This window comes from Lepus europaeus, chromosome 6 (assembly GCF_033115175.1).
Source record: "Lepus europaeus isolate LE1 chromosome 6, mLepTim1.pri, whole genome shotgun sequence".
In the NCBI taxonomy this organism is placed as follows: domain Eukaryota; kingdom Metazoa; phylum Chordata; class Mammalia; order Lagomorpha; family Leporidae; genus Lepus; species Lepus europaeus.
Window position 1 is genome coordinate 90,050,168 of NC_084832.1, and position 24,985 is coordinate 90,075,152.

At 42.1% G+C, this 24,985-nt stretch overlaps 1 protein-coding gene across 1 annotated transcript in view; it reads right to left on the bottom strand.

Annotated features, from left to right (window-relative positions):
• Positions 1-24,985, bottom strand: part of SACS (sacsin molecular chaperone) — a 52,178-nt gene that overhangs the window by 22,078 nt on the left and 5,115 nt on the right. Inside the window, exons 2-7 of the mRNA XM_062194557.1 lie at positions 24,613-24,700; positions 22,892-22,977; positions 16,400-16,511; positions 10,339-10,485; positions 6,428-7,916; positions 5,258-5,349 (exon numbers count right to left, since the gene is read on the bottom strand). Of these exons, the coding sequence (XP_062050541.1) occupies positions 5,258-5,349; positions 6,428-7,916; positions 10,339-10,485; positions 16,400-16,415 (1,744 nt within the window). The 5' untranslated portion in view covers positions 16,416-16,511; positions 22,892-22,977; positions 24,613-24,700. The remainder of the gene's footprint in view (positions 1-5,257; positions 5,350-6,427; positions 7,917-10,338; positions 10,486-16,399; positions 16,512-22,891; positions 22,978-24,612; positions 24,701-24,985) is intronic.

Consider the following 24,985-nt stretch of genomic DNA (forward strand, 5'->3'; position numbering starts at 1 on the left):
GTAACCTGTGATTGCTGCCACCTTCCAGCCACCCTGCGTTCTCTTCTCATGGCCCCTGCAATAAAGCAATCCCACACCACATGTAAGTGAATCCTGGGGATCTCAGGTATCCCCTTGCAGAAGGATGTCACCGCATTACTGTGCTACTGAAGACGACACAGAGGCGTGGACGGGGCAGCTCCTTTGTTCAAAGTCACACAATAAATACAAGAGTGAAGTCTGAGCTCAGATTCATATTGAATCTGGGGTTGCAAGTGACCATGCAGACGTCTTTAACACACGCAGAGTGTACTCAGCTTAAGTAAGGGACAAAATAAAAGAGCCAAAGAAGAAGCCCCCAGACCAACCCATAGTTAGGGAATGATCTGAGGAACAGAGATTCACAAACAGTTCTGAGAAGGAGGCAGTGACAGCAGGACACCAAGGAGTACCATAAAAGCTGAGGCTCCCAAGAGGAGTGATGAGGAGGATCGGAGCTTCAGGGAGAGCAGGTAAAAGAAAGAAAAATGCCCACTGGACACAATACCACAGAGCGCAGCCAGACAATTTCAATGGAATGAGAGCAGAAGCAAAAGGTTTTTTGGTGTGATAACAAATGATGAAGTAAGTCAGACTATAAGCTTGACTATGACAGAACACAAGAAAGGAAATCAATGACAAGGTTGACCTTCAAATGGGAGACACTGAAACACATTTCATCACTAATGTAAAAAGACCAGCATAGGTAGACAGACACTTGAGGCTAAGTGGTTAAGGCTAGTGGTTAAGTCAATGGTTAAGACACCCGTGCCTCACATGGGAGTGTCTGGGTTCTAGTCCTAGCTCCAACTCAGGCTCCAGACTCCAGCTTCAAACTAACGAGCACCCTGGGAAGGCACTGACGCTGGCTCAAGTTATTAGGTTCCCGCCACCTACATGGGAGATGTACAGAGTTCCCAGCTCCTGGTTTCAGCCCTGGCCCAGCCCTGACCACTGCAAGCAACTGAGAAGTGAACCGGCAGATGGACATGTGATTCCCTCCCTCCCTCTCTGCCTCTCAAATAAGTAAAAACTTAAAAACATATACACTGAAAATAAAAGCAATGATTCAATATTTGACTTAGAAGACAAAATTATCAAACAGTACGAGTTTGTTACAGCTATAGAATTAGAGAAACATCTACTGTAGAGGAGAAAAATCACATTTCAGTTGTATGCAGTAGTACATTAAAGTACTTTTTTTCTAAGTACTTTTCATTTTTTACTAGGAAACAGAAGTCCAAAGTGCTTTATGTCAGGAACTCAATGGGAGTAGCCACTGTTGAGAGTAAGAAACATCAAATTCTGTGCCACACCTGGGTGTTCCCTACCACACCAAGGACACTCCATGGACACAGCACTCCTGGCTTCTCCCCTCTTACTCACTGATACCCACCTTATGCCCAGACCTCAGACAATGGAAGGACCTCTCTGCTTGGCCACTGTAGGGAATCTTCATGGCCCACGTTTGCAGGGGCAAGCCCACAGATGGTCTGCTGCTTCTGAGTGCTGCCTATGGAGTGCAGTGGAAGCCATTGCCTTCCCAGCCATAATCCTCACTGTCACCACTATCAGCAACAGGGGTGACTACCATCTACCTGTCCCACACCTCTGCTGACCTCTTCACTGGCTAAGGTCTCAGGCAAGAGAGGGTGTCATGTCTTGGGCCCCCAGGGTCCCAACATCATTATGCACCTCAAACACTGAAAGTGTAAATGGCAATAAAGTTGTATCAAAAACTAATTTTTCAGGCAGACGCAAGCGAGCCTAACAGAGGTGCCCTGCACTCTCTGCTGCCACAGAAAAGGGCAATAAAAGAATGCTGAATTTTGAGGAGACTGACTGCAGGACAACTCTGGAAACCAGCAAGCAGCAGAACCTGAACAGCAGAGTCTCAGACGCCAGCACAGAGAGGAACAGAGCACACTGCAGCTCCCAGCCCGGCTCCCAGGCCCGGAAGCCCCATGTTGCTGGGAAAAGGTAAGCAGGAAAACTCAGGGCCCCCTTGATCACTGCAAACCAGCAGCCTCCACCACAGGAGAAATCCACAGTCCTCACTGGCTTGAAACTCCCCAGGGTGAGGGTGTAATGTCTCTCCAGGAGATTGCTTTGCTTTAAAAAGGGAACCTATCTTGTGTTCCTCCCACCCCTAGGACCCGAGCTGCTACAAACAGCGCAGCCACTGTCTTAGGCCAACAGGTGGCCCCAGACACCACCAGAAGCCCCAGAACCAGCACACCCCTCACAGGGCAGAGGACAGGCCTCTCAATGTCCCCAGCTGCAGGACTGTGGTGCATAAGCTCCAGAGTTGCTCGCACTAGTGCTGCAAGATCTGGGGAAAACCTCCTCTGTCTTCACAGCTCAGGGTCCTTGGCAGCCAGCACACAAGCCAGAAGTCACCCTTTCTTGCCCTGTGGGACCTGGGCAAGGTCCCCAGTGCCCTGTAGACCTGAGACCACAGCTACAGCTATTCAGTCCTCGCATCTTGCTCCACTGGCCCACAGGATGGTTCCCTCTGGGTCCCACAGTACCAGGACCATGCCTACCACCATCACAAACTCCAGTGCCATTGGCACTTGACTCTGCAGGGCCTAAGGACACAGCTTTGGGAGTCCATGTCCACTGGAAAAGTCATATCACTAACCCCACACACTGCTGTAGACAACACAACTGTGGCACTCACAGCCACTATTGACGTGGCCTGCACCCACAGAAATCACCCAGAGCCTATGCTCCTGAGCTCACCTAGAACCAAAGGCAACACAGCCATCTACTGACACTACAAAGCCCACCTAAACGAGAAAGTCTTTTCAAAAAAAAAAAAAAAAAACTCCATAAATTGGAAGAAGCAACCATTATCTCAGATACACAGACTCAGAAACAAGATGAAGCAAGGAAGCCTGACACCACCAGAGGAACACAATAATTCTCCAGAAACAGATCACAATGAGGGAAACTTATTAAGTTCCTGAAGAAGAATTTAGAACAACGATCCTATGGAAGCTCAATGAGATGTGCAAGCGAATATAGACAGGTAATGCAAAGAAATAAGGAAAACAATTCATTATGTGAGAAAATCAAAAGACAGAATTTATACAGAAGAATCAACAAACTTGGAGCTGAAAATTTAAATCAATAAATACAATAAACTTAATTTTTGTCTGAAATAAAAATAACCAGGAAGAGTCCCAGGAGAAGTTACTTATCACCCATATGACCAATTAGCAACACTGCAGAGCCTAGAGATCGGGTTATTAAATCACTGCAAGAATGGGAGCCTAACATCTAAATCAGAAAGAAAAGTGACCATGAAGACAACTTTTGGGAAGACTGAGCCACATATTATGGGTGACAAAAAACACTAGACAAACAACTGCTAGTAACAGTACAAAGAAACCAAGAACCAGCGACAAAACACGGTGTTTATCATTTATCGCGTGACCCCAAAATAACAAACAGGAGTCAACAGTATGTAAGAAAACAAAGACATAAAAAGAAAGATTCAACTTTATAAAAACGTCCAATTTTAAGTTAATTTACAAATTTAACTCGTCCCTAAAAATATAATGTGAGATTCATCCCCCTATCCAGCCAGGACAAGAGAAACAAAGAGTGGTCTTGCTCTATATCACAGGATACCTGGAAATGTTTGAGTAAAAGCAGTATAATTTTGATGGTCTTTCTACTCTTTTCACTTGACTTGACTCTGAGTAACAACTTCATATCCACCTCAGAAACTCTGCCACCAACAAAAATATCCTCTTCAAAAGAGAGTAATACATCACACAATGAAACACTACAGCAATGGAAAAGAATCATTCAGATACATGCATCTAGTTGAATCTCAAGGGCAAAACAACATGAGCAAATAAACAGAAGCCAGACACAAAGATTACATACCATATGCTCACTTTTATAGAAAGTACAATAAGCATACGAGTTAATCTCTGCTATTAAAAGCCAGAATCACAGTTCCTCGTGAGTGGTGGGACAAGAAAAGGCAAGAGAGAGGCTCTGGTGCTGGTAATCTGTTTTCTGATCCAGGCTACATGTAAGGTTCAGCCTGTGACTTCACTAAGCCTACATTTATGATACATGCACTTTTCCATATGGACCAATGCAAACTTTTTAAATAAAGGAAAATAAAGAGTTCAAAAACTTTGGAACAGAGAATTGTAGGGTTATAGAAATCCATGTTTACACTCCCCAAAAGGCTATTTTGGAAAGGATAATTCATAATTAAATATGTAAACTAGATGCTGGCAAAATTAATCTCACTGAACTATCTCATATTTACAGATCCCTATGTTAAGCCACATTTACATACTCAATTTCTTTTAGTCTCACTTTAATTCCAACCTAATGTGATTGCCCCATTCCAATTCCTCTCACTTGTATTGTAATGAATAAAGATGTCCAATTATTAGCACCTTTTCCTTGAGTTACTACCTTTGAAAGGAAGGGAGCACACGCTATAAAAGGCACATCACAGTGAATATGCTTTACAACGTTAACCAATGGGACAAATCTACAATTTTTCACCTCAGTATCTAACTTAGAGAAAGGTCAGGCAACAGTTTCATAAGGGGAAGGGTGCCGGCAAAAGCTAGAAAACGGTTTTACAGTCAGAACCATGTGACTGCTTTTCCCACGCTACTGTCTTTTCCTAATAAGAATTCTCAAAAAGGACATCTGTGGCTTCCCTAAGACTGCCAAGACCTTTTACCTGACACCATTATAGAATTAATTTTACCTGTCCACATTTTCGATCAGGCCTAACTTAAAGCCAGCAAGGACAACAAGAGGGGAAGACCTCACCTCCAGGCACTGAGCTGAGGACTCTGAACTTAATCTTTCTTTCCTCATCTGCGAAACTCAATAATCACTGTCCTCATTACCATACAGGCTGCCAGATGGGAGATGAGAGACTCAAGTGATAAAAGTCATAGGAAAACACTGGAAAAACTAGAAAGCACTAAGCAATGTAAGATGTAACTGCAGTAATTACACACCACCAGCCCAAGACAGGAGGCATCTCTAAACACAGCATAATCTCCGGGTTCTTTTAGATGCCAGAAAGGCTACTGACATCTTAAAATACAACAACTATATTAGGTTGCACCACAATGAAATTGCTGATTTATAGATATAAAATAGTAGCTATTAATAGAAAGCTTATAAAAACTATTTATCTTTTTACAAAGAGGCTTATTTTTTAAAAAAATACCAACTACAATACCTCGGGTCTGGGCAGCTTCCTTTAAAGCAGCTAGTAGGTGAGGCTTCAAGTTATCCAAAATAAATCTTCCTTCAAGACCTGGGAAAAGGGACCTAAACAGTGAAAGGTACACAAGCGATTATCATAATCTCCTAAGCATTCTAAGATTTTTTTAAAAATAATCATGTATTTTCAAGTCAGTAAGTAGCCTACTATTTCATTTTATGTACATTATAAAATACACATCAAATTATAATACTTCTTTTTTTTTTTTTTTTTTTGACAGGCAGAGTGGACAGTGAGAGAGAGAGACAGAGAGAAAGGTCTTCCTTTTGCCATTGGTTCACCCTCCAATGGCTGCCGTGGCCGGCGCACCGCGCTGATCCGAAGGCAGGAGCAAATTATAATACTTCTTGTTCAAATATTGTCTAGGCTTTGGTTTAAAACATGAGAGCAGTACATAAATTCAGAAATACTCTAAGAATAAAATTCACTTTATTTCCTGAAGTGTCAGTGCATACCCTCAGCTATAAAAAATGTAATACACTAATGAAAATTAAATTTCATCAAAAATAATTAATTAGTAAATATTCTGACCTAGTTATCATTAGCACTTATGATCAGTTTTCAATGTCTGCTATTGAAATTTCCAAAAGAACTGCTTGGATAACTCTTTAACTTATACAATTTTCAGTGGTTTTTCACGTTAGGGGTAGGCATTTAGCCTAGTGTTTAAGATAGATGCCAGTCAGGACACACTCATCTCCCTTGGATCTGACACCTGGCTCTGGCTCCAGCTCCTGGCTCCAGCTGCCTGCCAATGTGGACCCTGCGAGGCAGCAGTGACAGCTCAATTGCTCCCTGCTACCCAAGCAGAAGAGCTACACTGAGTTTCTGGCTACTGGTTTCAGCAACCAACCCAGACCCTGCTGTTGCAGGTCTGAAGGGAGTGAACCAGTGGATAGGAGTGCTCAGGCTCTCTTTCTACTTCTCAAATAAAAAAAAAAATTTTTAAATGAATAAAAATAAATTATGAAACACACCTTTTATTATTTTAGCAATGTATCTCTGCAAAAGTCTCTTAACCATAAACTATACCTCTGACTGATGAAATTCATGATAAAGAATTCTAAATGTGAGAGGGGCGGGGAGCCCCAGAGTTAACAAGCATTTTAGAAGCGTGATCTCTACCTTGGAAACTCTTCTGAGGTAATATAAATAACATCTTGATCTGATACAGATGAGGAAAAGGGGACAAAATTTCCATTTTGTAATGGTAGCAGCTCCAGCCCCAGCAGCTCACTGTAGGCCTGGTCAGAAAGCACAAATTCGAGAAGGTGGAGCTTTTCTTCAGCACTGCCCAGGGGTGCACACTTCCTCAGCACCTGCCGCACCCAGGCAGGCGTCACCTTCCTCGCGGGCGCCGTGCCGGGGGCAGCGGTGAGCTGAACAGCAGCAGCCAGGTTCACTGGCACCTTGGCGATGTGCTTCCCTGAGCTCTGGAGGTAGTTGAGCACAGTTTGTGTGTATTCCAAACCTTCATCAAGTTCTGAGAAGTATACCTGCTCCAACTTGACCCAATCATTGCTAATAGAGTAAATCACAGCATGCTGGAACAGCTCGCTGAACAGAGGCCCCAACACCGGCTGCCAGTGCACCTTGACTTTGCTCGCTTCAGGCCACAGCTTGTAGATGATGTCAACAGACAAGGGGAAATCAGAGTTCTTCTCCGTCTCCAGGCGCTTTATGGAATCTAAGATCAGAGTAGCATAAGCTTTGGGGACAACATTCACAACAAGAATCTCGTTCCACAAGGCAGCTGGGTCCCTCCACTGGTCCAGCTCTCTCCACTTTATGCTCCTGCGGTTGTCGGTCAGGCCGAAGAACCCACTGATGTGAACCGGGAGCCCTGTTCTGCTTTCCTCACCAGGTGGCAAAGGAAGAAAACAAAATGCTTTTCCTGAGAAATCCGATACAGCTCCTTTTTCCTCCTCATCTCTGCTTGCTAGCGACATGGCAATTCCAATGATAGGGACAAATTTCAGTTCATCAGCTAAAGAGTCAAGTTTACTACTGATCCCTCGCCCGCCCACACTGTTACACACCAACCAAGATGTCTTTTGCGCATCCTTGGAACCTTCATCTTCTAACACGATATTTATATGATATGTTACACAAGTGATGCTATTGCTTGGAATCTTCTTACAATAGTTACTTATAGCAGTTTCCAGGATCTTTATAGAATTTGGCCGTTCGTGTTTCAGGGCCTTATTCTCACTCGCTGTCACTCTAAATACCAGTTTCTCCGTCCCATCGGCCTCTCGGACATACAAGGAGACATCCTGCACGCTTTTCAGAAACAGCAGCACTGTGTCTGCATCTGCCTTAAAAGAGTCAAACAACTCCAGAACCTTCTGCTTGTTGTACAGGTTACCACTAAGCTGTGAGGGTTGTAAGCGAAGAGGGAAACGGAAAAACGTTCCTGGAAAATTGCCATTTATAAATGTGTCCTTGGTGCTTCCAAAAATGCCAATAAATGGTGCAAACTGGTCTGAAAGTTCACTGATTTCTTTGCTGTCATCTTTGAGATTCCAACACTGGCCAGACTCGTGGGGGCCAAACAGTGTTTGATGAGGATCTAACATCCCAATCTGGTCACCACTGAAGATACAAGGAACATCTGGGAAAAAAACATTTAAGACATGATTAACTGAAATGTAAGGGACAATTAGAATTAAAGTTATAATGAATAGCTGTAACCACCAACAGAATATTACATATGAAACAGCATGAGCCATAAAATGGCCTGAAAATAGATTCATCTGAAAACTAATTTAGCTTTTGAAATTAACTCTTTGAACACGCAAAATAATGATTTCTCTTTTGATTCAATCTAATAACACGTGCCAGGCATAGAATTTCCATGATTCTTATGAACATCTGGAATGTATATGCAAATACTCATTAGACAAAAGAGGAAAAGAATAGAGTGCTATACGCCCACCACCTCACTGCCACGTGAACCCAATTTAACAGAACAGAACAGCTCACAATTAAAATTCAACTACAGACCCTGAGAAGAGTGGGATGAGAATGCAATGTGGCAATTCTGCCCACCTTGTCACCCAACAAGCACATGTGCAGGAGTGAGTAGGATGGGAGCCCTGTGCCTCTCAGAGTGGAAGTGCTTCTCATACTGGGAACATCTCACTGTCTAATTACAGTACTTACAGGTGCATCCTTGTTCAACAACATGACCCCTAACTTAAAACCAACTATTTCACCTGTTTCTCAACCAAAGACAGAGTGTATTTGGCTAGCACAAAAACTAGATGTGTTGGACCTACTGTACTGAGAACAATTTTTACATTTCTGAGAATGTCATAAGAGTCTAACTCTGACGTATGTTTTGCCTCACATGCTGACTCTAGCACCTAACCTCCATGTAAGATGCAACTCCAGGCAAGTTCATATTTAACATCTGTGGTTATCCAACTGCTGGTTGGTTGGTGCAGTCAGGAACCCCTAAGCTCTAGGATGTTTTAAAGCAGCAGATGTTATATCCACCAACTCCCTAGCAAAATCCAGTGACTATACAATCTGGGTCATGGCTGTTTCTGCTCCTGTTACACAGTGCCACACCCCCATGACTGAAATCAGGCAGGTCAGGGGGACTCCCAACATTGCACCAGCATGATCTACAACCTTCTCAAATCCTCAGGCTAGAGATCAGGCCTCCAGTTAACGTTTCACATAAATGTGCTCCTTCTCAACCAGGAAACAAACTACACCAGGATGCTGATGCTGGGCAGTCAGCTGCACCCTAACTACACTGTTCATGCCTACTCAACAGTCCCCTCACTTGTGCAAGTCACACTGACACTTCCCCTGACATTTACAAACAACCACGTCACAGACTTGAAGGGTAACATGCAAATATGTGAACATGTAAGTTATAACAGTGATAATTTTATAACTATATAGTAGTATAACAGTTATATAATTTATAATAGTTATAATTTTAGTATATACTTCAACAAATATAATCTAATATGGTTTTACTGTGTACTATATAACACAGTCAATATTATTTAATAATTAATATTAAAGCAAATGCAACAGGCTTACTGAGTTACAGTAACACTACTTCCCACCTGTCCAGGGCAGCCTCAGTTTATGCCAATGGTCTGAGAATAAGACTACCTCTTTTTCTTTGAAATGGATCCCACCAGGGATGAGAAATATGATGGTGACCCTAGCTACAGGTATAGTCCTGCACACGCAGTCTTCCCTTGGGAAAGACACAATTTGAGAGCAAACCATAATGAAGCCAATTCCACAAAAACATGTCTGTGACAAAACTGTTAAGTACTAACAGCTCTGATTCTGGAAGAACAGCCATATATACTTATGCCTACATGAACCTTGCAAGTATTTCCTATGTAACTGAAGCCAAAAACCTCATTTTCTATCTAGATTCAAAACATGATTTTAAAGTAATTTTTAAAATACTTGTAAGCCTAAGAAAAGCAAAATGTTCATGAGAGGAAAATGTAGACACCAGAACCACAATCAACAATCTTCATTTCCTTATTCAATATCATTAGATATTAGATCTTCCTCTTAAGCCTTACTGATATTTTGAACTATGTACAAGTAGGCAAGGATTTCAAAATATTTTATGCTAAAATAAACTTGTCTTTTAATTCCATTTTTCACAAACTTCTTAAAGTAACCTCACACAAGAAAATCTGTAATAATCAGCTTGTGTGAAGATTCCCAGTATAAAATTTTTCAGAATAACAATTTTGGATATTTCGAATCTCATATAAAATGGTGAGACATCGTACTGACTCCACTGAATTATGGGTGTTGAACTTTAATTTTTGGCACCACTCTATGAAGTAAAACTTTGGAAGAGCTGCTGTGGCAATTATAGAAAACTCAAGACACACTGATATTTCATATTTCATTTTATGCCACTGCCAGAAAAATTTTGGAAAGAGGCTGTTAGAACAGTATCATCTCTGAAGTTAACCACACACATCACAGAGCATAAGCCAAAATATTCTCCAGTATTAACGATAAAAGGCCAAACACACCTGTTATATGGTAGACAGAATTAAACCCAATCCCAAATCTCCCGACTTTCAAAGGGTCATCCTTCTTCCTGCTTCTTGCTATTTCTTGAATGCCGTGCCAGTCCTCGGGGGTGAAAACTGCGTTGTTGTACACATAGAGAGCGGCCCCTGGGTGATAACACACATAGGTAGGTATTCAGAAAGAAGCAGACCAAAGAGTTCAGCTCTGTTTGAAGGGCTTCCGCTACACAAAACTACTTACTTGATGGGACAGGGAGAGAAGTGAATAGAGTAACTGCATTCTGCACTGTAATTCTGATTATGCTAACAGTGCAAATAAAAATACAGTTAAAAGTAAGAATCGGTAACAACAGAAATATAGTATAGTTGGCTAAAAGTCCAAAAGGAAAAAAGCAACAGTATTATGGCAGACATCTAAAACACGGAGCAAGCAGGAAAACAATCACAGTGTACTGCAAGTTATAAAAACTGTTCTGGGGCAAGCACTGTGACGCAGCAGGTTAAAGCCCTAGCCTGAAGTGCTGCTATCCCATACAGGCGCCGGTTCTAGTCCCAGCTGCTCCTCTTCCAATCTAGCTCTCTGCTATGGCCTGGGATAGCAATAGAAGATGGCCCAATTCCTTGGGCCCCTGCCCACGTGTGAGACCCAGAAGAAGCTCCTGGCTCCTGGCTTCGGATCAGTGCAGCACCAGCCATTGTGGCCATCTGGGGAGTGAACCAGCGGATAGAAGACCTCTCTCTCTGTCTCTACCTCTCTCTGTAACTCTTTCAAATAAATAAAACAAATTTTTTTTAAAAAATAAAACTGTTCTATATAGCATATTTAAATCACTATTTTTGCACGTGGAATTATCTGAAAATGTATTAAGGAGATCTGCTATCTATAGAAACCTTGTGGATTTAAGAGTACTTCAAGAAGCTTATGAAGAATAGAATTAACAGAGTTGATTCGGGAACAGAAAAATTTTTTTCAGATGATGTGTAAAGTATATTATGAAAAGTTTTATGCATGAATTTCAAAACTTTCTGCATCAAAATTAACTCATAATTTTAATTCCATTTTCCATGAACTGTTTAAAGTACTCACATATATTATTTCATAAGGTGAAAATTCTTTAGTAAAGTAAAGTTACCTTGTGTTTAGAGTTTTGTGTTTTTGGCCAGCTTCTAGGTTTTCCTATAAAACGTATTACTTGCATCATTTAAAAAATTAAAGTTACAGATGTTTAAATAGGTCTCCACAATATCACCACCCTGTCTCCAAAGTAGTTTCTTCAAAGAGATATTTGTGGGACAGGTGTGGCAGTGCAGAGGTTAAGTCACCACTTGAGACATCCACATCCCACATGAGAGTACAGGTTCAAGTCCAAGTTACACGGCTTCCAATCCAGCTTTCTGCTAATATGCCTGGGAAGGCAGAGGATGACGGCCTAAGTACTTTGCTCCCTACCACCCAATTGGAAGAGCTGTATGGAGTGCTCTGCTCCTGGCTTCAGGTTGGCCCAGCCCCAATCTCTGAGGCCATTTGGAGAGTGAGCTGGCAGATGGAAGCTCTCTCTCTCTCTCTCTCTCGCTCTCGCTCTCACTCTCACTCTCATGCTTTCTCTTCTCTCTCTCCCCCTTTCCCCCTCCCCCCTCCCTCTCTTCCTCTCTCTGCCTTTCAAATAAATAAATAAATCTTTCTTTAAGTTACATTTATAATTCTGCACAAATATTTTTGGAATTCTGGTTTGAAACAAATCTTTAGAAGCTCTAACATGCTTTGAATATATTCACCTATATTAATTCATATCTTAAAAATTACTACAACACACACACGAGAGGAGGGATGTTACACGTACAGTGTGATGAATTCCTAAAAAGCACAGCAACATGTGCAACGTCCATCATGTGTGCTGTAAGAAGCATTCCCAGGACCCCCAGAAGTCTCTCCTTGAGCTCCTATAAATGCAAGCAGGACGGGCGGGCGTGCTGGCCTCTGTGTTATACAGAAGTGTAACTATTTTTGATACAGTCACAGTCAAGGCTGCAAAGGCTGCTCAAAAGGCCAAGCCTTGTGGTGAGAGGACCCTGTGCTGGTGAGAGGACCCATCAGGCCGGCTTGATGTTTCCAACTGTGGCACCTCAGGCAAACCAGAGCCAAGGCAGCCCAGGCTTCTCAGCTGAGGCCCAAGGAGGAACAGAGCATGCACGCCCAGCCTAGGGCCCAGTGAGCCACCACAAACAAGAGCACAGCACCCAGCAGACTCCTGAAAATGTCGGGCATCCCTCCTGATGCGACTGGTATCCGTGTATGAACTATTAGTCTTTAATATGATGCTACTAGTCTCTACATAGTAAAATGTAATATATAACTGTACAGAATATCACAGGAATAGTAATAGAATATTGTTATTATAATTATTATTATTATTATATTGTTATTATTCATCAGCTAATGATAGCTGGCTTAAAACAACATCTAGCAAGCAGTGTGTGGTTCTGTCTGCTCCAAAAATACCTACAAATACAGAGAAAAAAGGACCACAGAAACAAGAGTACACATGGTCCCCAAGAGCTAACTTCTTGCTGGAATCTAGAAATAGCTCATGTAGCTACAACATCCAGGGAAGGGAATTAAAATACTTAGCAGAGGACACACTGTAATGCCACCAGAGCCCCACAGCCTACAGAGAGCTCTACGTTCCCTCCTTCTGTCAGCAGGAAAGCTGCTAGTTGACTCTTAACTGCCCAACGTTTTGGATAAAAGATTTGTTCAACTGCTGAATAATAAAGCTTTGTTTTGACAAACTCCTGTGAGTGTGAACTTCCCCTACACATCCCCACTCTCCAAGGCTTATGAAGGTATCAGAACTGCTATTCTCCATCCTACGTTATCAGTGCAGCTGCTAGAAAGAAGGCACAGGCGAGAAGCATCCTGCACTGGAGCCACCCTTACCCCTGGGAACTGGAGCTGCCTCGTGCTCTGGCTACTCAGTGTCAGACCCAGATGGAGCCCATGAGGACAGCACCACCCTGGCTCCGGGCACTGGCGAAAGTCGGCTCCATGCATCGCTTCTCAACCAGCTGCAGCCTCTGGTCATCATCTCATGTTTCTACCAAAGCACAGATCCATTGCTACTCTTCTGCAATTAGGAGAAGCTGTACATTTTGTCTCTGCGGGATCAATTTAAAATTATCCCATATCTATCCTCATCAAAAGAGTGCTCTTAGTCCTGAAAGTGAGGCATGAAAGGAAACATCCAGAGGAAACCAAAAGGCTGCTTGGGAAGGTAAAGCTAACTGTGCAGTTTGTCCCTTCACCTAGGAAATACCCAAGGAGGAATGAGAAGCCATAATCACACCCTTGATGAAGCTAATGACAGATCTCTGGGCATACTCTCCTTCTATGTCAGGGGGAAAGTCCTGAGCTACTAGATACTTTCAGAAGGTAGTTTATTGTAAATTAGTCTGGAATGTATACATTGATGAGGCATTATTCCCTCAAAAATGTCACAAGCTATGTGCTCATCAGAGAAAAATAGGAACATGTAACCAAAATAGTTCCCTTTGTGGAGGTGATGGTCTGCAGTATCACCCAGAGACCACCTCTGCCAAATGCAGGCCAAGATGTGCCCAGCGTAACACAAAAGGACTCCGGGGAGTTGTCAGGAGTTCAGACTTCTCCACGCACTGTGCACCTGTGAGTCTTCATTTACCACATCCATGAACTCCTTAAAGAAGTGTGATACTGGGTAAGAGCTCTTGTGTCATGCATATAGTTTGACAACCTGAGCCTTTTGTTATCTTATTACAGAAACAGGAATAAAACAAGTTGGACTCAAGAGTTCTCATTTGCAATACCAAGTACCAGAAAAGCAAAAAATACTGTGACCTGAGAAAGGGACAATTTACATGAATGCAAGAGAAAGACATTCTCCAACATGCAAGAACACGAAGGACATGTTCCTCACATAAGGGCATCCAAGATCATCACCACCTACTTTTACATATCCATGTTTATCTTCAATTAGCTTAATCTGATATCACATTTTATAAAAGCCTATCTATAAATATACTTATGTACAAACTCAGCTAAATAACCTTGTTTCAAAATTTTTTTTTAATGAGGTGAAATCAAGGCTGAAAACAAAAAAAAATCCTGAACATTAAATAGAATTTGGAAGCAAAGTACTTCTAGGATCTCTTTACTCTCAATTTTACAGTTCTATAGCACATACTCGTATATAATAATTTAGAACAGTATGACACTAGATGTAAAACATATCACGTATATGATCTCACTTAATCCTCAAAATAACTTGAGAGGCAGATTTTGCTCTTATTACCTCTTGAAGGTGGGTAAACAGGAGAAGGGGCACTGCCTGCTGCACCAGCAGCCACAGAGCTCTATGACACGGTACAGCTACAGAGACCTGAAGTCTCTTGAATCCATACTGGATGTCTTTCCACCATGGTTACATTCAATCACAGACCCAAAAAGCCAAGAAATCTTACATTCTAATCCTCTCATTATAAAAATGATCTGGGGGCCAGCGCTGTGGCTTACTGTGTAAAGCCAATGCCTGCAGAGCCAGCATCCCATGTGGGCACTGGTTCAAGTCCCAGCTGTTCCACTTCTGAACCAGCTCTCTGTTAATGCTCCAGGGAAAGCAGCAGAAGATGGCCCAAGTGCTTGGGACCCTGCAGTCACGTGGGAGACTCAGATGAAGATCCTGGTTCCTGACTTCAGGCTGGCCCAACCCTGGCTATTGCAGACATTTGGGGAATGAACCAGTGGATGGAAGCTCTTTCTTTCTCTCTCTCTACCTCTCTACCTCTCCACCTCTCCCTCTCTGTAACTCTGGCTTTCAAATAAATAAGTAAATCTTTTAAAAAGGAATGATCTGGGCCATTGCCGCGACTCAATGGCTGCCTGCGGCGCCAGCACACCAGGTTTTAGTCCCGGCCGGGGCGCCAGATTCTGTCCCGGTTGCTCCTCTTCCAGTCCAGCTCTCTGCTGTGGCCCAAGTCCTTGGGCCCTGCACCCACATGGGAGACCAGGAAAAGCACTTGGCTCCTGGCTTCGGATCAGCGTGGTACGCCAGCCACAGAGGCCATTGGGGGGTGAACCAATGGAAAAGGAAGACCTTTCTCTCTGTCTCTCTCTCTCACTGTCCACTCTGCCTGTCAAAAAAAAAAAAAAAAAAAAGGAATGATCTGGCCTCCGAAATGACTGGCCCAGGATCAGCAAGGGGGTAGCAGCAGGACTACAGCCTGATTCTTCTAATGGTACCACAGCTCATTAATCTCCTTTTATAGAATAATTTTTCAAAAAGGAAACTTTTAGATCACAAATTTAATCTACAAATGACCACCTTAGCTACAGTAAATACTAAATAGTTAGTTAACAATAATGTTGGTACTTTCCTAAGTCACAAAACATCTTTTTAAAAACATATGACTTCTAGCTCTTTAAAAATCTATCTAGGATGCTCTGAAGTGACCCTTTTTTTCTCAGTACCTTTCCATCACTTACAGACTTCCACACTCAGCCTACTGGCATCAGAGCTGCACTAAGAGTTATGAAGATGTTTTCAGCCCAACGCTTCACACAAGAATCTACTAACCATGGCTGTCTTACCACCTTCCCTCTCATTCGCCTTCTCTTGCCTCTCCTTCAATCTCTCTTCCACCTCTACCACGGTACACTTAAAGTAGAAAATCACACACAAAAGTGCAGCCTCTTACAACCTCTCTGCTGATGCAAGAAACTGCTATGATATGGAAAGAGCATCCCTTTATCTCACTGATATCACACAACACAAGTTAATGAATAGAATAAGAGGCCAATGCCATTATATAGTTTCTTATTTTATTTTGAATTTTGAGATTTTTATTCTTTGTTCTCTAAAAACAGCATAAGCAGAGACACCTCCCCACCACAAATAGGAAAGTATCTGAAGAAGTGGAATTTATGCTAAGAAGTGAAGCCCAAATGATAGGCTGTTCATGAAACAAAGTTGTAAACTGTAACAAAGCACCTGTCAATACTTACTTCTCAGTAACAACTGGTTCTTACCCTGATATTGCGCCATATCTTTTGACCAAAGAGTCTCCGTTCCATATTGAGTTTCATCATATAAAAATTTAACTTCTGTGGCCCCAGCATCTTCTGCATTCTGAATTAATTCCTAACCACAAAATATACCAAAAGATAATTGTGTTTAATAATATAGTAACCTACTGCTCATATTTGCATTTACGTAATATATTTCAAGAGTATACCTAAAGGAATTATTAGATCATTATCCTTAAAATCTGGTGAAGTTATCATTGAAAGTAATTGTTGCACACATGCAAAGGGGACTTTAAAAAGTACATGAAAAATGGAATTTAAAAACGGGTTTAGGGGCCGGCGCTGTGGCATAACAGGTAAAGCTGCCGCCTGCGAAGCCAGCATGCCACGTGGGCACCAGTTCAAGATCCGGCTGCTCCACTTCCGATCCAGCTCTCTGCTATGGCCTGGGAAAGCAGTGGAGGATGATCCAAGTCCTTGGGCTCCTGTACCCACATGGAGACCCAGAAGAAGCTCCTGGCTCCTGGCTTCGAATCAGTACAGCTCCAGCCATTGCAGTCAATTAGGGAGTGAACCAGCAGATGGAAGACCTCTCTCTCTCTCTCTCTCTCTCTCTCTCTTTCTCTCTTTCTCTGTCTTTCTCTCTCTCTGCCTCTCCTTCTCTGTGTAACTCTTTCAAATAAATAAATCTTTAAAAACAAAAAAGTTTATTTTTGTGCAAAAAAAATTTGAAATTCACGCAGTTTTTTCATGACGTGCATCTTCCATTTGCTTGTTGAAGAATCTCACATGAGCATATGGTTGCAAAGTACTTTTCCAGTTATACACTCCTGAAATTCACCTTTCACTTTGTTTCCACTTAGCCTCTAAATACAAAGCTTGGAACTACTTACAATTCTCCCATTTGCTGAAAATGTATTTTTAAGCCTTCATTCAAAGAAATTACTCCACTTTCAAAAGCTGTACACGTTTGTTTTCTGAGAGAGGCATCTCTCGCTTGAAAGGTTGGCAAAAACAGACCTTCGTTTATTATTTGTTTACCAAACTAACCTCTCAGAAAAAGATGAAACCAAATACGAAATAGTATCAATCTAGAAGTGCCCTTTAACAGGCTGCAAGCCTGAGAGCCTGAGACATGCAGTTTGTTCTCCTGTACTAAGCTACCAGCTTCTCCGTGGTCAGGACAGACTCATTTCTTTTACAAGGACAGAGTGAATATTATTTGTTTGGTGAGTGAGCAGATGGGAGGCCAGAACCTGTAATACAGAAAGGAAAGTGCACTCTGCAGGCTCTCTACCCACTCATCTAATCCTTAACCAAATTTCCAATGTTGACCAACCCCATAATCATCAAAATTTGAAATAAACTCCAAAGATACAATCTCTAACTTATTCTGGACCTTGTATAAAAACCAGGAGGCCAGCGCCGCGGCTCAATAGGCTAATCCTCTGCCTAGCAGCACCGGCACACCAGGTTCTAGTCCCGGTCGGGGCACCGGATTCTGTCCCAGTTGCCCCTCTTCCAGGCCAGCTCTCTGCTGTGGGCCGGGAGTGCAGTGGAGGATGGCCCAAGTGCTTGGGCCCTGCACCCCATGGGAGACCAGGAGAAGCAGCTGGCTCCTGCCATTGGATCAGCGCGGTGCGCCGGCTGCAGCATGCCAGCTGTGGCGGCCATTGGAGGGTGAACCAACAGCAAAGGAAGACCTTTCTCTCTGTCTCTCTCTCTCTCTGTCTCTGTCCACTCTGCCTGTAAAAAAAAAAAAAAAAAAAAAAAAAAGGAAAATTCTGGAGCAGGCATTTGGTACTCTGGTGAAGATGTCAGTGGGACACCTGCATCCCCTTTCAGAGTGCATGGCTAGGAGCCCTGACTCTGCTCCTGTGTCCAGCTTCCTATTAATGTGCACCGTAGGAAGCAGCAGGTGCTAGTGCAAGTACTTGGGTCTCTGCCACCCATGTGGGAGATTCAGAATAAATTCTGGACTCCAGCTCCAGCCTGACCCAGCCACAGCTGTAGCAGGCATTTGAGGAGTGAATTAGTGGATGAGAGAGTCTCTCTCTGTTTCTTTCTCTTTCTCTCTCTCTCTGTGCCATTCAAATAAAATACCTAAGTAAGGTAAGGAAAAATAAATAAATGATAATTTCCTGAATAAGGTCAGATTCTGACAAAACCCACTGAAGGTGTTGTTTTAAATGGATGGCGATATAATACTGACTCCATATTATTAAACTCATAAGCCTCTGAGTCTGGGGAGAATTACATTTTCACTGCCCTAGAAACTTGAGATCATTAAATTTGGAGTTGGAATGGGCAAGAAATTAAAAAAGCTTATATTGATACAACAGCAATGCCAATAGCAAAAGCTTGTATCAGATCAGAGCAGAAAGGGGGAGCAGTGCCCAAAAGAACCAAAATAACCATCAGTCCATCAGTAGAGTAACAGAAGAGGGCAAAGTTGAAAAATGAGTTTGAGGTTAGGCATTCAATTCATCCAGCGCATTCCAATGGATTAGGGTGTCACCCACCAGCTGTTCAACTCCAAACACGCCTTCCGATCAGCTACTAATACTTCCTATTCACACAACTGCCCACTTTTCAAAAGGATTTTTAACTTTTTCCAGGCCTTTTTGTACTTTATTCAATCTAATAGAATCCCCCCAAATTACCCTTTTTACTTACATTAGAATATTATGAGACTATAAAGGATACAAGAATGAAATAGGTAGCAAAACACAATATTAACTTAATATGTATACATTAATATGAAAATGTTAACATTAAAATAAATTAATCAAAATATTAATATGAAACTTAAAATGATAGTATGTTAGAGGTAGAAGCTAGTTTTCATTCAGTATGTACATGTGATTTATGTGTATTTTAGGAAGCAGAGTTGGAGTAGAAGTAAGATGAAACCCAGGCTTTACCTATTCACACATGTAGAACAAGCAACAGGATGGGAAGCCCCCCACCCTGCACTCCTCAGAGGATCACTTTCAAACTGATTCTGAGAAACAGCAGCAATAAAATTTGCATTTGCTCTTGGGCAAGTCACTCTGAACTTGTCTCAGTAAACATCACCAAAGATGGTGACAGGTCTAGGTGCTGTGTAAGATTCCTATGAAACTAGTGAGATGGCATTGGTACATGCCACCTTGATGGGATTATATTGGAATCCCCTGGCACATTTCTAACCCACCATTTGGGGCAAGTCCAATTGAGCATGTCCCAAATTGTACATCTCCTCCCTCTCTTTTTCCACTCTTAAATTTAACAGGGATCACTTTTCAGTTAAAATTTAAACACCTAAGAATAATTGTGTGTTAATCACAGAGTTCAACCACTAGTACTAGAACAACAACTACAACAACAACAACAAATACTAAAAAGGATAAAGTATTACATTGTACATCTAGAGTCAGGACAAGAGCTGATCAGGTCATTGTTTCTTATAGTGTCCATTTCACTTATCTCACTAGTCCAAGTGATCAATTTCAGTTCACAATCGATGGCTCTGATAGGTCTAAGAGTCAAAGGGATCACACAAACAAGACAAGTGTCTGCTAATACTAACTGATAGAATCAAAAAGGGAGAGAAGGATCCAACATGGGAAGCTGGATACACAGCAGACTCATAGAATGGCAGATGTCCTAAACAACACTCTGGCCTCAGAATCAGCCCTTAAGGCATTCGGATCTGGCTCAAGAGCCCATGAGAGTATTGTAGGCATGGAAAGCCAAGATACCATGGAAAAGAAAAAAAAGAAGAAGACCTAAATGAAAGATCTCTTCGAGTGAGATCCCAGTGAAAGAATGGGGCCATCAAAGAAAGAGGTACCTTTCTCCGAAGGGAGGAGAGAACTTCCACTTTGACTATGACCCTATCGGATTAAGATCAAAGTCAGCGAACTCTAAAGGCTTCCATAGCCCTGGCAACTCATGACTAGAGCCTAGGGAGATTACTGACACCATGAACAGGAGAGTCAAATTGTTAAGTCAGCAACAGAAGTCACAGTGTACTTACATCCCATGTGGGATCTGTCCTTAATGTGTTGTCTAATGTGCAGTGATGCTATAACTAGTACTGAAACAGTATTTTTACACTTTGTGTTTCTGTGTGGGTACAAACTGATGAGATCTTTACTAATTATATACTGAATCAATCTTCTGTATATAAAGAGAATTGGAAATGAAAAAAAAAAAAAAAACCTGGTGTTAAATTGGAAATGGCATAGAAAATTAATTAATTTTTAAAAAAATATATTATGTAGGATCTCTGTCTTTAATGTGCTGTACACTCTTATTTAATGCTATAACTAGTACTCCAACAGTATTTTTTTCATTTCGTGTTGCTATATGGGGGCAAACTGTTGAAATCTTTACCTAATATATACTAAACTGATCTTCTGTATATAAAGAGAATTGAAAATGAATCTTGATGTGAATGGAAGGGAAGAGGGAGCAGGAAAGGGGAGGGTTGCGGGTGGGAGGGAAGTTATGGGAGGGGGGAAGCCATTGTAACCCATAAGCTGTACTTTGGAAATTTGTATTCATTAAATAAAAGTTTAATAAATGAAAGAAAAAAGATTCCTATGAAACTGCAACTAAACTATCTGAGGATAAAGATGATACTGAGCAGGCTACACACACACACACACGAAGCAGCTGAAGAACTACACACGAGCTCCTTGCCAGACCCTGCTCACTTCTCAGCAAGGATTCAATACGCCCCCAGAACGAACGCCGCCCTCTCCTGTAGCCACCAACTGTGTCTTCATTTTGAATTTACTGCCTTCACTTCTCTCTACGCCCATAACAATCCACAATCGTATTCTTTCCTTTCACTTGCCCGATACATCAATACAGTAATTTTTAAATTAACCTTCTGTAAACCACTGGTGCCTCTTCTAAAAGATGGACTGTCACCACTCCACTATCCCATCTTATTAAACAATCCTCAGGCAGTGTCTATCTGAGCCTGACTATGTTTTCACAAATAAAACAGATACCACCTAACCTAGAAAACATAATAGGGGATAAGACACTGAAGGTACTAAACATTAATGAGAAGGAAAATGTGGGGCCGGTGCTGTGGTGCAGCAGGTTAACGCCCTGGCCTGAAGCGCCGGCATCCCATATGGGTGCCGGTTTGAGTCCTGGCTGCTCCTCTTCCAATCCCGCTCTCAGCTATGGTCTGGGAAAGCAGTGGAAGATGGCCCAAGTCTTTGGGACCCTGCACCCACGTGGGAGACAAGGAAGAAAATCCTGGCTCCTGGCTTCGGATCGGCGTAGCTCCGGCCATTGCGGCCAATTGGGGAGTGAACCATCAGATGGAAGACCTCTCTCTCTCTCTGCCTCTCTTCTCTCTGTGTAACTCTGACTTTCGAATAAATAAATAAAATCTTAAAAAAAGAAAAAGATGGCCAGCGCTGTGGCTTAACAGGCTAATCCTCTGCCTTGAGGCACTGGCACACCAGGTTCTAGTCCCGGTTGGGGCGCCAGATTCTGTCCCGGTTGCTCCTCTTCCAGTCCAGCTCTCTGCTATGGCCCGGGAAGGCAGTGGAGGATGGCCCAAGTCCTTGGGCCCTGCACCCCATGGGAGACCGGGAGAAGCACCTGGCTCCTGGCTTCGGATCAGCACGATGCACCGGCCACAGCGGCCATTGGAGGGTGAACCAACGGCAAAAAGGAAGACCTTTCTCTCTGTCTCTCTCTCTCTCACTATCCACTCTGCCTGTCAAAAAAAAAAAAAAGAAAGAAAGAAAGAGAGAGAGAAAGAAAGAGAGAAAGAGAGAAAGAAAGAAAGGAAGAAAGAAAAAGATAGCACCCTTCCCCAAAACCCAGAGGAAAAAATTTACAAAAAAAAAATTTAAAAAGTGAAGGAAAATGTGTAATAAGTGAACTACATTTACAGTTAACGAAGGTTTCTTATTAAGCTCAAATACAAAACCTAACTTTTCATTACTGCTTTCTTTAATGATCAAATTTGTTTTTTTTTTTAGTGAGTATATTCAAATATTTTATAAACAGAAATAAACCACTAAAATAATTATCCTAATAAACCTTCCCAAAAAAGCAAACCTCCAAATCCTGGGTTCAAATGAGCCTATGTTGGTGGCCTCTGACTGCCGACTCTGCATCCCCCTGTGCGCATGCCTGGTGTGGAGCCCCTGCCTGGTGTGGAGCCCCTGCCTGGTGTGCAGCCCCTGCCTGGTGTGCAGCCCCTGCACAGGGTCTGTGTAAAAGCCTCCCGGAGCAACACTGCTGGATGACCACAGCCAGCGGCTCCGCGTGTTGCTCGGTCCTGAACACGTCACTTATGCATACATTCAGAACCCTTCTCATGCAGCTAGGTGCTGTAACCACAGAGGAAGACAAATACAATCACTCAAGTCTAGGCAAAATTTTAGAAATATAAACACTAATAGGACCTCTGAGTAATTGTATCAAATTGTTACTGAAAAGGAAAATCAAACATAAATACCATACATGCCTTACCTTAAGGATCTGTCCTCCTTCTGGGTATCTTCTTAAAATGTCCTTGAGAAAATCAACAAGTGGCGGTGTTGTCTGACCAAAGCGACCTAAAATACAGAACATATTTCAAATAATTTAGGAAAAAAAAATCCCATTGACTTACCACCAATGAGTACTTTGGTTCTAAGAGACAGTATAACTATACAAGTTACAGTAATGTCATACACCTCACTCCAGCACCCTGGTACAAAATCTACATAAGCAATTCAGCAAAGTAGATTCCACCTTATCAAATCTTGAGATTTTTAACTGAACTGCATGGTGTTTCCAAGAATGTTCCAAAATATAGTAACCATCACAAAAGATTATTAATTCAAAAATAAAAAGTGGGGGAGAGGGGATTGGTGTTGCTATTTTTCCATAGCAATGAAATAAATGGTTTTACCTTGTGATTTACTCTGTGGGTGCTTTGCTGCTGAATAATCAGCCAGACATGGCAGCACGCCTGTCGCCCGTCGTCACATAGCTAACACTCGCAAACTGAGCCAAGGTGCTTACTGTTCTGCAATGTGGCCATCACTGTCTCAGTGGTTCTCTAGCTCGAGTAGTCTGAAACCCTGCCTGCACTAGATATCCCTACACTAAGCGACAGGGACGCCTTCCAAGAAGTGACAGGAAGCTGGTATGAGAATGGGGAATAGGGAAATAACTCCTCAAATGCACAGAACTTTTAAAATCCGTCAATAAGTCAAAGCTGGCTGTGCTTCAAAGATCCAAATCGTCACTATGGACTGTGTGCTCCTTTTCAAACTGCAAGGGACAAGAAGTGTATCAGACTTTGGGTATTTTTAGATTTGGAAATACTTGTATATACATAAAGAAGGTACCCTGAGGATACGATCCCTGTCTAAACACAAATTTCACGGTTTCATACACACAGCTTGAATTTTATTCAATATATTTAGTGTACCTGCACTGTGACTGAGGCCTGGCAATGCGATGAAGTGTGGAGTTTTCCACTTGTGGCAGCACACCAGCACCCAGGAAGGTTCAGGTTTGGGAGCATTTCAGATTTTTGGATTAGGGATATTCAAGCTATACACATTTATTTTGGTACAACTGTCCATCAGGCCTATGCTCAAATAAAACTCTGCTTCTCATAGTTTTCTGTCTCACTCTTAGAACTAGCTCCATTTTCCTGTATTCCTCTGACCCTCACTGCCTTCATTTAATCCCAACATTATATGCTTCCATTTCACTTTTAAAATAGGATATTTTAAAAACCATTGCATTGAGGTACAATTCACATAGAGGCTGTACATATTTAGTGTATACAGCCTGAAGCAGCTGTTGATGAGTACACTGCCAGAAAACCATCAAACCAGCACTACCACCAGTGCCACAGCTCATCCATCACCTCCCTAAGTTTTCTCCCACCTCTTTTGTGGAAGCACACTTAGTAAAAGCTCCAGCCTCTTAGCAAATGTGCAGGTGTACACTACAGGACTGCCACTGAGAGGCCCTCTGTCATACAGTAAAGCTCCAGATCTTGGGGACTGTGCATGACTGAAAGTCTGTACCCTCTGACCAGGAACAGACATACACACACACACACACACCCACACCCACACACACACACACGCTGCTCTCTAGCCCAGCCCCAGCAACCATGCTGCTACGGTAGAACACAATCGTCATGCATCTGAGCAGGGCATTCACCCCTGGTAAAGTCAGATTTATACCTCCCCCTTTCAAGCCTTTCGACTGAAGGTTGACAAAAAGATGACAGCTTTTGGAAGTCACATCTCCAATCTTGATCCAGTCAGCTAACTGAAAAAAAAGAAAACATGAAAAGCAACATAATCTCTTATCTCTAATGCTGTAAATTTAAAATTTTACCTCAATTTTCCTTTTGCACTTAAGAGGAAATGCTTGATTTTAATATCAGCAAGTAATTTGTTCCTCAGAAGTGAGTATTCCCAAGAAGAGAAAGTTAACTTAAAAATATATAAAGGATTTAGATTTAAAATATGTAAGGATTTTTTCCTTAAGTAATTACATATAGATAGGGATACGTATATCCCTGCTATAACATTTAGATATTTAAATGATGAA